This window comes from Acomys minous (assembly GCF_964271855.1).
Source record: "Acomys minous genome assembly, chromosome: 3".
NCBI lineage: Eukaryota > Metazoa > Chordata > Mammalia > Rodentia > Muridae > Acomys > Acomys minous.
The window spans coordinates 34,861,358-34,875,190 of record NC_140485.1 but is presented as its reverse complement, the minus strand read 5'-3'; the positions used below and the strand labels follow the sequence as shown (position 1 = coordinate 34,875,190).

At 46.7% G+C, this 13,833-nt stretch overlaps 1 protein-coding gene across 2 annotated transcripts in view; it reads right to left on the bottom strand.

The window, feature by feature from the left end:
* LOC311594679 (neuroendocrine protein 7B2) overlaps positions 1 to 13,824 on the bottom strand; it is a 47,130-nt gene extending 33,306 nt beyond the window's left edge. For both annotated transcript variants that reach the window (XM_084776579.1, XM_084776580.1), the window contains exons 1-2: positions 13,729 to 13,824; positions 11,956 to 12,188 (exon numbers count right to left, since the gene is read on the bottom strand). In XM_084776579.1, the coding sequence (XP_084632705.1) occupies positions 11,956 to 12,181 (226 nt within the window). In that variant the 5' untranslated portion in view covers positions 12,182 to 12,188; positions 13,729 to 13,824. The remainder of the gene's footprint in view (positions 1 to 11,955; positions 12,189 to 13,728) is intronic.
* Positions 13,825 to 13,833: the final 9 nt, after the last annotated feature.

Here is a 13,833-nt window from a genome sequence, read left to right as displayed (position 1 = left end):
GCAGCCTAGTTGTCCACTGTGGTGAGGATGCAAATTCGGGACTAGATTCAAACACAAGTGACTCAGATCTAGACCCTATGCCCTTGATCTCTCCATTCTTGGCACACTGCTCACTGGCTTCTATTGTAAAACAGCGCCATCCACATAGGATTTATGAGGACAAAATTGTAATATTTAAAGTACTGGGCCACAGTAGATACAAAATGGGATTATTTCCTTCTGCTAGAACATTTGGCTAAGTATTTCACAGATCTCTCTTCACCCTTTTCATGGAATCTCTATCCATTTCAAAGATTTAAAAAACATAAACATTTATTTTTATGCGTGTGAATGTTTTGTCTACATATATGTATGCATAGTGTGTGTGTGTGTGTGTTGTGTGTGTGTGTGTTGTGTGTGTGGTGTGTGTGTGTGTGTGTGTGTGTGTGTGTGTGTGTGTGTGTGTGTGTGTATGTGTGTGTGTGTTCACATGCACGCACCCACAGAACCTGTAGAGGCCAAAGAGGGCATCAGATCCTCTGGGCTGGAGGTATAGATGGGGCTGGGCTATCGTGTTGGTGCTGGGAACTGAACCCTGGTCCTCTAAAAGAGCAGCACGTGCTCTTAGCCACTGAGCCATCTCTCCAGCTCCCCTCAAACATATATTCCAAGTTAGATTGGGGCTATCTTATTTCTTCCGGATTTTAGAGCTTTAATATTGGGTAGAAAAGATAAAAAAGAATTCATCATTTTATCCTACTATTCAGCCAGAAGTCACAGAAGTACATGTTCTGAGCACTGGGGGAAAGCCAAGCAAAAGACTGGCCTCCTGCCTTACAAGATGTGCCTCGTGGCCAGAAGGCTGCAGAGTATCAGAGAGGCACGAGGGCATCAGAGGACATGGATGTTAGTGTCACGCATGCATCTCCCATCACTCACAGAAGCTCCATCTAGGTTGCTTGTGTTTTCACTTTTGCAGAATGAGCACTTACAGATCTGCTCCCAGACATGAAATGCATTCCATTGAAAGCAGAGCCCCAAATCCAAGCGCTCTCCCATTCTGATTCCCCCATCAAAACAGCATGGCTGCAGCTACCCCAACAGAGCAGGAAATAGGATGTGCCCACTGTCTCTCAGCCCTTCACACATTCCATGTGGGAGGGGGTGGGGCGGTGATCTGACCAGCCTCACAGCATAGTCATCTTGAGGCAGGGGCATGAGAAGGCTTGAGTAGTGCAAGTAGGCTTCGGGAGGACTGTGAATAGGTACTGACAATTTACTGTAGCCACAGCTTGGGATCTGGCTAGCTGGGAGTGAGCTGACCACTCCCTGCCTGCAGGCACATCTTGCTGGTCCGTGGCCCAGACCCCCAGGCACCAAAACTCTGCCTGTAAAAAAAAAGCCAGAGGCGCTTACCAGGCTCCAGTGTGCAGTATACAGACCTAGTTAAATGAGAGCTGAGGCCAGCAGTCCTGTTCGCTGACCACACATTAAAGGACAAAGCCTTACAGTGTTGGCGCAATGTATCGTTGTTCTGTCAGAATAACGGCTCTTTCCTCCCTTTCTGTGTAAACACTTTCAGACAATAGCACCTGCATCGTTGCTGTGTTTTTACACACTTCAGTGACCAAGAACTATTCAGGGTCTGGACAGACTCAACAAATGGTCCCTCCCACCATCTGCTCAAGGCCTGGAACGTGGAAAGAAGGGAAGAGACAAGAGGAGAGACAGGCTGGTTGGATTCAGGAGACAGGCACGCTTCATGGTTTAGAGCGAAGGAATTCTTCCCTGTGGGCCCATCCATTCCTGCCGCCTGCGGGGGTGGGGGTGGGGGTGGGGGCATGTTAGTCATTCATGTTTATCCAGACTGTGCAGGGAGGCCTGCTGAGCAGTCCCCAGTAGGATGGCTAATATTAGGAAGGTCCCCTGGGCCTTCCTCTGCAAGGCAGGCCAGCAGCCTAGACTGGCTGTCCTCTCTGCCTCATGCAAAGAAAAACCAGGGCAGTTTCCTGAGGAGAATGAATACCAAGTGTCCCAGGGGTCCCTGGGAGAACCCCTCAGCACAGTTATCTCAGCCCCTAGGTAAGTGTCACTCTGTCTCCATGAGGTTTCTCTCCTGTGGGTTGAATACCTCTCCAGCATCTGTAAACTGAGGACAGGATACTAGAAAATAAAAGTGTCGAAAGGGCCTGTGCTTGCCACTCTGGGGGTTTGTAATCAGAAGTCTGTGACTCTGTATGAGCAACCCTCAGATACCAAGCTGAAGAAACAGCAGCCTCCATCTCCTGGGATTCCAGGAACATGGCACATGGCTTTGAGCAACACAAACAGTAACCACTGGACTGTCCTCCCAGTCAACACCACTGACTGGGGGTATCCAGATGTGTCGGTGCCTTCTTATGTGCAGGGAGAGACATCAAGGGACAAGGACAGATGGGCTATGGGAGAGATGGGAGTTTCCTTGTGTGAGCTTAGGGGGGTGGACAGTGAAGATCATCGGCCTCGTTAACAGTTGTTCTGACACTGACAAGCCTGTTGCAGCCTCAAGGGTGCCCAGCCTTTCCTCCACCCCCACCCACTCTGTAACCATCCTGTATTTGGCACAATGGACAAAAGGAATTTCCTTTTCTTTACTTCTTCTACTCAAACCCAAGTCTTCCTGACACATGATATACATCCTCACTCCTTAAACTATAAAGCTCCACAAGTGCAAATTAGGACAGTACATACTGGTTTTGAAACCCATGAAGGTTGGAAGCAGACTTCCTGGAACAATGTAAGAACTTGGTAGTTATTGGATGAATAAAAGTGGAAATGCATTAGAGGACACTCTGATGGGATGACGGTTCTTGTAAAAAGTTGGGGAGGTCAGCAAGGGGACAGCCTGCTTCCAGTCCACTGCAGGCCAGATTTCTAATTCATCGGCACACTTGTCCTTCAGCAGCACCCCTGATGTTCACCTGCGGCATGCTTCACTTTGGGTTTGGCATTTGCTAAATGATCATAAAGTCATGACGGCAAGAAATGGGGAAGGCAAGTCTGAGTGGGAAAAGTCAGTGCCCCTCCCTACAGCTGCCTGACTTTCGCTCCCATGTCACTACCAATGTGGTAAAGGTAAGGTTAGGGAAAGGGATTCCTCCAAAGAGTAACAGGCAATGAATGGGAGTGGCTTTTCTCAGGCCTGACTCTAGCAGGATGCAGGGAACAAGAAAATAGAATCATCTTTCAACCCTCAAGCTATTTGCAACTGGGGGACAAGAGGCATAACAAACATGAGAGTGCTGCTTTGAGATACGGGGGCTGGAACTCAGCGGTAGAGCAGTTGCCTAGCAAGGGCAAGGACCTGACTTGGATCCCAGCATCACCAAACAAGCAAGTCAAATACATCCTGTGTTTGTGGAACATTTTTACCTTTCTCAAAGTGCCTAGATGTACCTTAATTTCTCTGTCACAACAACACTGTGAGATGGGCCAGACCGCTCGTCTCCATTTTAGGACTGGGAAAGTAAGCTGCATGCTACAGCACTTGCCTGAGCGTGACCTGGAAGAGGCAGGCCTACCTCAGTGCACTTCCTGCTGGCTGTATGACCCACCCTCCCCCCACTCTCCAAACTCCCACATGCCTCTCCCTCTACTAAAAATCACACAGCACACAGTGCACAGCGGGTCAGTGTGCACACTCAGATTTAATTGCCATGCCTACCTGTGGTCTGGTAAACCCAGCCTGCTTCACTAACTTTTTATGAACTACGGTGACCAAGATGTTTGCACCAATTTATTCCAAGAGGGAAACTTGTCAGAACATTTGCTTCCTGTAGCCTCAGGTCCCTGAAATACCAGCTACCCAAATCCGTATGTGGTTTACCATAATGCCCAGAACCATTACTGTTCCTCATCGTAAGAGCCCAGGATTATACAAGTCTAGATGTATTCAAACCTAACATAGCTGGCTTGCCAACAAACTTAAAAATCTCAAGCCATTGTGGGAAAACTTTTAAAAGTTTCAATCTTTATGATGATTATATCAAATAAGACAGGTTACAGGAAAGCAGCTTTGCAAGCCATAAATGTTACATAAAATTTGGTTACTGCTCTTCCGTTTCCTATAAGGACATAATCCACTTTGTCAACCATCTGTGAAAAAAATCATTCATTGCAACTTCCCAGGTGGCTCATTGGGCTTCTGGTTAGGCTAGGTCTTTCTCCAGACTGCAGGAATCAATTCACATGACACAGGGCTCTGGTTTAAACACCACGGGCTTTGGGCAGATCGGCTTGGCAGGAAACCTCCCACACACACACACCCAGAATCCAAGGTTCACAAGAAACCAAGAAGCCTCCTTGGTTAAGGCCACACTACAGGAAGGAGTCTTAGATACCAACCTTGGAGTAAGTAATGCCTTAAGAGCAGACGGGAAGGGAAGGGCGTAGAACCCTTCACGCTCAGTTCTTAGATTTTATTTCCCTACCAATTTCTCACGTGAACCATATGGAAAGTGGGGTGGGAAAAAAAAGGTTAGAAAAAAAATGTTTTTATAATCTCATTGAGATTTAAAGGCAACAAGATATACTGTCCCCGCTTGGTTCATTCAGACATTGGCATTTGCTGAATGGTCACATGACTGGGTGCATGGCTCTAAATGCTGTTTTTCTACCAAGATTCCACACACTGGGGCGCGGGGACGCTGGCATACAGAAGAATGAGTTAGAATGGAGAGCTCTCAAGAAGTGAGGCTCCGTGGAACAGCAGGGTTTAGCTCAGGCCCTGAACCCACAGATGGACACTACGTGTGCAATGCACTCAGTGTCTTATGTACCCTCAAAGATTATATGTTGAAGTCTGAATTCCAATGTGGCGATGGTGCAAGTGGCCCCCAAGAGTCCTGTTGACCCTCCGCTGTGTGAGGACAATACAAGGAATCAGCTACCTATGCAACAGGAAGCAGGCTTTCATCAAACACCTCAGCCAGTACCGATGTAGACTTTCAAGAAGCAATAGGCCAAGTCACGTGAGCCAGTGGAGTCTTGTTAGCGCAGCCCAGACAGTTGAAGACAAACTGGACCCAGAGAAGCAACTTCACTAAGTTAGCAGCTGCTATGCATTAAATTTCACCTGCACGGTTATGCTGCTTTTTCTGTGCCCCTCTTTGACACCTCTGCTGGCTGGTTTTGTGTCAACCTGACCCAGGCTTTTAATTATCTAAAAGGAAGGAGGCTTAATTGAGGAAAAGGTCTCTATAGGATCAGGCTGTAGAGCATTTCTTAATTAGTGATGGATGGGTGACAGCCCAGCACACTGTGGGTGGTGCCAGCCCTGGGCTGGTGGTCCTGGGTTCTATAATAAAGCAGGCTGAGCAAGCCATGAGGAGCAAGCCAGTAAGCAGCACCCTTCCGTGGCCTCTGCATCAGCTCCTGCCTCCAGGTTCCTGCCCTGACTTCCTTCAATGATGGACTACAGTGTGGAAGTATAAGCCAAACAAACCCTTTCCTCCCCATGTTGCTTTTTGTCACGGTGTTTCATTACAGCAATAGTAACCCTAACTGAGACAACATCATTAAAAAAAATGCCTATTTATTTAGGGCATGAGCTAAGATTTTTATATTGTTTAAAACTTTCACAATTCAAGAGCAAGCCTGATTGAGGATAGTGACAGTTGCTGCTTATTCACTAAAGTGCAGTAAACCTTGTTTATAACTACTGAGTTTACCACTCCGAATTTGTGATTCTGTTTTTGAGACAAAGTCACATTACGCACCCAGACTGGCCTAGAACTCGCTATATAAGACAGGCTGCCCTCATGTTTCTGATCCTCCTGCCTCCACCCAATTTTCCAGTGCTCACTGCAGGTGTGTGCTACTGCGTCTGGCTTGGGTCTGCACTCCTTAGCAAACTGTCTTATTGCGGTGATTCATCTTTCTCTATATCTTGTTCACACAGTAAGGCTGTATTTTTATCGCACTGCTGCAAGGACATAAAAATGTTTATTAAGATTACTTTTCCTAAGCTTTCCCTTGCCTGCCCTTCATCCTCAACTGTTTTTCTACACTGGTCCCTGTCAATTAGCACTTAAATGACTTTGAATCTCTCACATTTGAAAATAATGACGTTAATAAAAATCTCCCTAGTTTTATATCACAACCCCTCCCCCACCCCCAATCCTTCCAACATTCTCTGGCTGGACCTGACCATTCTGGGAATAAGGTTTTACTATGTAACTTCCTCCACTTCCCCCCACTATTGTCTGGATCCCCTGCAATGAGTGTTGCCCCACCCCCACCCACCCCCGAATTCTTCACAGAGTTAGCTCTAAATCCCTAAAAACTCCCGTGTGTCCCCTAAAGCCAGGACAGGATCCTCTTTTTCTGGTCTTCTCTTTATGTTTCATGTTTCGGATCAGTCTCTGTTTGCCTCTTTCTCCCATCCCACGTCATGCTTTTCAGACTCAGGGCTGGAAGCAAGCTAGGCAAGTGCCCTGCTGCAGACGTACTTCCCCAGCGGCCGGTTTCCATGGCGGATTCTTGTCTGCCTGGCCTTTCGGTGTAGAGCTTGCTCTTCAGGACTTTGTCTCAGATGCTCTGTCTCTGTAAGTGTATTTACCTGGACGCCTCACCCCGCGTTACAGCCTCAGCCACTTCTAACATGGAGGTGACTCCAAAAAGGCCTCCTTCACCCAGACATCTCTCTTGTCTTATGCACATGCAAGCTACCATCTTCCACCTCTTGCCAGACACCCTGGACCACCTTAAAGACAAGCAGCCATATTCGTCTTCCCTATCCTACATGCATTTAAAACGTTTCTTCTTATGACTCAGGCAGCTGAGCCACACGGGAAGTTTATTCCAGGGCCTTTGTAAAGAATTTCAATTGTGTGGGTGATATCAAGGTAGCCTCAGAGGACACAGGCCAAACTGGAGGCCCATATGCAGGCTAAGTGAGTTGCAAACTCCTGTTCTTATTGATCCCTCTAGAATGATTAAAAACTAGAAACAGACTTTAGTCAAGTTACCTGGACCAAGAGACAGCCCTATTTCTTCTTCCTCTAAATGCAGAGAGAGACTATCCAGAAACAAAGTGAGGCTTCTCCTCTGCCCTTCCATATTAACCACCCTTCTTTCCTTCAACCTTTGGTGGGGAGGCAGCTATTGCCACCATGTGGCAGAGTGGAGGTACTGCAGCTCCCTTACTCAGTATGGTTGGCCAAGCTTATATAACCTCCTTAAAAACTTACCTGCAAGAATGCTACCTACAAAGGACTTTTTTTTACCCCATTTGATATGATTTTTAAAAGTTTCAGTTCTATTCATTTTTTAAAAAAAGTTAAACTGATGTTCCAAAAGTCAGTGTTATAAAAAATATTTTTGATATTTTTCATTTCAATTTTTCCTTTTTCTTTATTTTTTATTTTTAATTTGTTCACTTTAGATGCCAACTGTAGCTCCCTCTCTGATTGCTTCTCGGTCTCCCGCTCCTTCCCTTGTCTTCCCTTCCCCCTTCCCCTAGTCCTAAGAACGGGGAGCCCTCCTCCCCTATCATTTGACCTTAGCCTATCAAATCTCATCTGGACTGCCTGTATCCTCTTCCTCTGCGGCCTGGCAAGACTGCCCTACCAGGAGGAAGTGATCCATGAGTGGGCACCAGAGTCCATGTCAGAAGTAGTCCCTACTCCTCATATTATGGGACCCACAAGGAGACTGTGCTGCCCATCTACTACATCTGAGCAGAGGGTCTAGGTCTGTACCATGCACGGTCCTCGGTTGGTGCATCAGTCTCTGCAGCCCTCTCCTCCTCCCACCACGGCAGGATTTGTTGGCTCCATTAGTCTCTTTGTGCAGCTCCTGTCCCTTCCATGTCTGTCTATCCCCCAATTCCTCCATAAGACTCCCTGAAGATTTTTTTAAAAGATATATTTATTATGCATAGTGGGTTTTTTTGCCTGCATGTACACCTACATGCCAGAAGAGGGCACCAGATCTCATTATAGATAGTTGGGAGCCACCATGTGGTTGTTGGGATTTGAACTCAGGACCTTTGCGTTCTTGACCTCTGAGCCATCTCTCCAGTCCCTACTTTTGAGAGCTAGCCTCTCTGTCCTAGTTTGATCCACCCCCAACTCAATGAGAGTGTCAGTAAGCAGAGACAGTTGTTACTGTCCAAGTCTGAGTCTGTCCCGGAGACAGCTGGTAGCTCTTCCTGGCTACCAGCAAAATAACAATAGCATTTGGCTATGTCACAGAGATCTGCTCCCTGAGCTGGAGGAAGCTAGTGCTGAAATATAAGGTGCAGAAAGGCTGACTGATGGTGATGAGTGGTTAAAAATACGATTGGAAGCCCAGGAGATGGAGGCAGTGTTAGGATTCTGTTTCAGTTCGCCTACCTGTGATGTCATTGCTTACCTGCCACAGGGGCGTGGCCCAGCCCAGGGCCATATAAAAGAATAGATGCTCCTTGTGGACTCTCTACTCTCTCTTCCTCTTTCTCTGTCTCTGTCTTTCTCTGGGGTACCCCTCTCCCTTTCTCTCTTTCCCCCATGCTCATTTAATGAACTCCTCTACAACATAATATCTGTTGCCTGGCATCTTATTATCACTTTCTTTCTTTCTTTCTTTCTTCAAGTCTTTTTAGTCTTGTCTGTCTTGGTTGCTGTGTAGAAGAGGCTGGCCTCACAATGATCCACCTGCCTCTGCCTCCTGAGTGCTGGGATTAAAGGCATGTGCCAGCACCATGCCCAGCAGTGCCACCATGCCCAGCTATTTTCTTTTTATCAATCATAACAGGCAGGAGTATGAGAAGTTCAAGCTCATCCTTGGCTACATAAGGTGTTCCAGGCCAGTGTTAGCTATATGAGTTCCTGTCTCAAACAACAAATACAAACTGACAAACAAGTGAACTTGTGTGCTGCTGCTAATGCACAGAGAGGAGCTGTCTTGTGGTCCTCTTATTAACAGCTCACGTGACTAAATGTGGAGGGAGCCTTACTTCATCCATCAGAAAGTCACTTCTCAGAGAAGTTGCAGAGATCACACACAGCAAGGAAACAGTGTGCACACGGCTCAGACTCAGCTCCCATGCCATCGAAGCTCGTGATGTTTCCTTCGCATAGGGCCACCTTCTAGCAGTCTTTACTTTGTCTTTTTGTCTTGCTTTTGGCCATGAATATAAACATCTAGAAGATGCTATCTTTTAAGGTACCTGCGCAGAGGTGCTTACGCTAAACAGAAACAAAGAGATCAAATAATTTGCTAAAAGATAACACTACCACTAAAGTGACGGAGTTGGCATTTTTTTTTAAATGCAGGGAGCTTTTGGAATATGGTTTTTACTCATAAGGACCACATCCAGTATGTGCTGAAATCTACACAGGAATACATGCACTGTGTACGTTCGCTATAAAAACTAGGGCGGAAGCATCTTTAACTGGTTCTCTCTGGTGCTGTTAGAGAATGGGGGGGAGCAATTCCACACAGCCTGAGTGAGTGTCTGAGCACACAGCACAGACAGATGGAGGTGTTCACACGCGTAAGGACCAGGCCATCCAATTAAAGCCCAGGATGGACTGGGAAAGATCAGGGCTGCGTTTACTTCCTTTTCTCCTGCTGTCTTTGGACTACTTCCTGTCAGTTTCCACCTCAGCTAGATGAGGGAGAATTCCAAAATGGCGCCAAGGTTCTTATCTGCTGAGCATGCAAGATTCTCCACCTCTGCATGTGGAGACTGGAGATAAAGGGCTTAGATGTCATCTTAGATGAGAAAGGTGGCTCCACGGTCACTCCCAAGGTTCTATTGCATTGCCCTTATCAGACTAAAGGAGCTTACAATAGAGGAGTAGAACAACACAAAAGAAAAGAACATTCTCGAAGCCGGGCGTGGTGGCGCACGCCTTTAATCCCAGCACTTGGGAGTCAGAGGCGGGCGGATCACTGTGAGTTCGAGGCCAGCCTGGTCTACAAAGTGAGTCCAGGACAGCTAAAGCTAACACAGAGAGACCCTGTCTCGAAAAACCAAAAAAAAAAAAAGAAAAGAACATTCTCGTTCAGGGTATGACGCGTGTTGAGAGACAGCGTGCTGCTCGAGGGTGGCCTCTAAGAGCTGAAAGGGGCCCAGCTGACAGTCCTCAAGTAAAAGGGAACTTCAGTTGATAAATGCATACAAACCAAGTCTGCTAATCACCTTAATAAGCTAAAGACAAGCAAACAAAAAAACAAAACAAAAAGCCCAACAACAACAAAAACAAAAAAAGCCTCTCACACCAGCTTGATTGCATTGCTTGTCAACACCTGTGTGATTCTCCATGGAGTGAGGCAGCTAAAGTCGTGACGGGAGGTAACTGGGAGGCAACGAGTGTTCCATGAAACTGCCAATGCTGTAGTAGTCAATGGAAGCGCATGTCAATATCCACCCCTTGGGGGACACTTGACTTTGCTACAAGGTTAATGATGGAAACGAATTAGCTCTGATTTGTGTAATCCACGCCCTTTCACTCCTCCACGCCTCTTCACCACCACGCTTTCCTGAGCATTTCCTACGCAGACTTCAAAACCCAGGCCTCTGTTACTTCTCCTAAGAAGCACTTCCTTACAGGCTCCAGCGGTCTCCTACCCTTTGTTCCGTGAAAGCGGTGCTTATCAGGACACACCATAAGGACTTTTTGTTGGTTACCTTCTCCTAGTTAGCCTGAACCACTTAGGGCAGAGGTGGCCCGGCATCCTGCAACATTGTAAATAGAGGACAATCCATAGATGGATGCTGAGTGAGCAAAACGAGCCTGTGGGTAAACACAGGCTTTTGATACCAGGGAGGACCTTCTCCATGGCAACAGCAGAGTGATCCACCTCGCATTTTATGCACAAAGAACAAATATTTACCAACTTAAAAAAAAAATAATCAGGGACAGGAGCCATGAAGAGCTTAGATCCTCTCTAAAAAAATGGCAAGGAGTCTTATCTGACTTATCTTGTTTTAAGCTATTTGCTATGGTTACATGCTTTCAGATCAAATTATTTGAGTTAATCTACTCCTGAAATCAAAAGTCAACCAAAACACACAGCAATCTCAATGGCTCAAAGGGACTGTCAACAAGACAGAAATGGGAATCACATGTCAACACTATCACAGCATTCACAGGCCTCTGGAGCAGACATCATTGTTGTTGTTTTTTTTTTAAATTCTTTTTGTTTTGTTTTTATGATTTATGTATTTCATGTATATTAATTAGTACTCTGTCTGCATGCACATCTACACACCAGAGGAGTGCATTGGGTCCCCTTATGGATGGTTGTGAGCCACTGTGTGGTTACTGGAAATTGAACTGGGGACTTCTGGAAGAGCAGCCAGTGCTCTGAACCACCAGCAGACAGCAGGGGAAATTATGCATCTTCAGTCCATCTGAAACAGTCCTTGCTTGATGTGGCGTCTGGAGAACCCAAAGTAAGAATTCATATTTCTCTATAAGATCCACTGCCCACTCCCAAGAGGAAGGCTCTTTTCTTTTTTTTTCTTTCTTTCTTTTCTTTTCTTTTTTTGATATATAAGTAATCAGAAGACAAATGAAATACAGCTTTTTACCTAAGATTCTATAAGAACACTATGAGAAACTTGGAAAATTGGAAAAATTCTCAAGAGAAGTGGTCTTGCTATCCTCATGGGTGTTATGTATGCATCGCTGTGCAGGATACAAAGGGTTAAATAGGGCCAGGAATGCAGCTCAGCCCACAGAGTGCTTGCAGCCCCAGCTTCCTTCCTCAGCATTTCATAAAGTCATCCCCCCACCCACCCCCCACCCCCGCTCATGCCCATCTTAGCACTGGAAGGCGGAGGTCATCCTTAGCTACAGAGGGAGTGCAAGGTGAGTCTTTCAGTAAAACAAAACCATCACCACCCCTGACACTAAAAACAAAACAAAACAAAACCCCCTGGTAAACGGAGACAGTAGCCTCAGGAACACAATGGGAACATCGCCACTTTGGAACAGTGCATACCTTCGATGCTCTGTGGCCCGACAAGATTCATGGCCTGGTGAGCAGGGTATTCCACACGAGGCCTGGCAATGCCCAGCTGCTCCATCACGCCATGGAGCAGCCTCTGGATGTCGGTTTCTGAGACCCGGTCAGGGGTCCGTGGACTGTAGGCAGATGCTGGATTCCACTCTGACACCAGCCAGAACAAAAGGCCAGCCAGCATGACAGAGACCATCCTTGAGGCCATTTTTAACCTGCAGAAGAAAGGACTGAGTTTACATAACGTGGCCAAGACTGTCAACCGTGATAACACAACTGTGGTGATAGAATTATGAGTCGCCAGTGGAGGCTGCAGGGCCACCCTGAAGGGAGACTGCTGTGAAAAATCCCTAGAGGTTCGCTTTTGCATCAAGTGTCCAAGCCAGGTGGGAAACCACTGCGTGAAGGGAGGAAAGAGACAAAAGAGTCTAGGACGAGGAAGTCCCTCTGAGTGGCTGAGAAGCCTAAGACGGAATAGTAGTTCTCACACCTATGGTCTGCGATCTTTGCTATCTAAGAACTTTTGGTTTTGAAAAATGAAGGGTGGTATTTTGAGTTTTCCCAATTTAAAGGAAGAAAGGGGTAGCAAGAGAAAGGAAGATCAAAACAGTAAAGCAACAACAACAAACAAATAAACAGAAAGTTCTGGAGTGGTGGCAGAGAATGTGTTAACTTAGCAGACAGGCAAATACATTAGGATCTGGAGCAGAGGTCCACGAAAGGGGTAGCAAGAGAAAGGAAGATCAAAACAGTAAAGCAACAACAACAAACAAATAAACAGAAAGTTCTGGAGTGGTGGCAGAGAATGTGTTAACTTAGCAGACAGGCAAATACATTAGGATCTGGAGCAGAGGTCCACGAAGCTCAGATCCTGCCCTATGATGTGGGGAGCTACATGAAAGACTGGGGTGCCTGACTGCACCCCACCTAGGTGATCTTGGACAAGTGCCTCAGCCTTCTTTTCTGCAGAATGAGTACAGTAACAATCTGTCTTACAACGAGTTATCGTGAAGATGAAGATCAAAATCGTGTAAAGGGACATGGAACAATGCCAGACACGATAACATTGTCCCACAGTCTGGAACTTAAGATCCGTGGAGGCCGCAGAGAGGAAAGGGAAGACAGTGAAAATGGTGGGGAAAAAATATCTGGGGTGTCAACCTGCTTTACATGTTGGTATCCATGGATACGCCTGCAGGATTCACCCAGCTCCCCTGGCAGCTGCTGGTTTAGGATGTGAGCTTCAGAAGCATCAGCCAGTTAACCCTTTTGAGCATTGGGGGGAGGGGAGGGCAGGCGAAGACGGGACAGGAACAGTAGGAAACAAGCCAATCATCTTTCTCAAAACAAATATTCGTTTTACCTAATGTCCGTCTTTGCAGCTAAAGGCCTTTCCTAGCTATTGGTAGACATTAAAACCTTGCTCTTCAAAGAGCCGAGGATGGCTGTTTTAACAGCACGATTGTGATTTAAAAAAGAAAAAAAAAAAAGCCGGATGCAGGCACTAGGCTCCATCATCTCCATCAACTCTGAATGCAGGATGTTTTCTTTACTGGCTAGCCAACGGATGAACTAGCCAATCGGCTCTCGGAACTCGTTCCTTCACCTATTTATAGGCAACCCCGTAATCCCCACATACATCCTTTGTTTGATCCCAGCCTCAAGTTCAAGCAGTTCTGATGGGCACCCTCCCCCACCCTATGAACCCAAGTTTCACCAGATGACCAACCAGGACCCCAGCACTGCTGTACTCACCGCAGGGCCCGCAGGAGAGCTTGTTGCAATCTGGGCCAAAGCAGAGAGCTGACGTGCTGGATAGCTCCTGCGTCACCTCCCTCCCTCCCTAGCCCCACCCAGGCC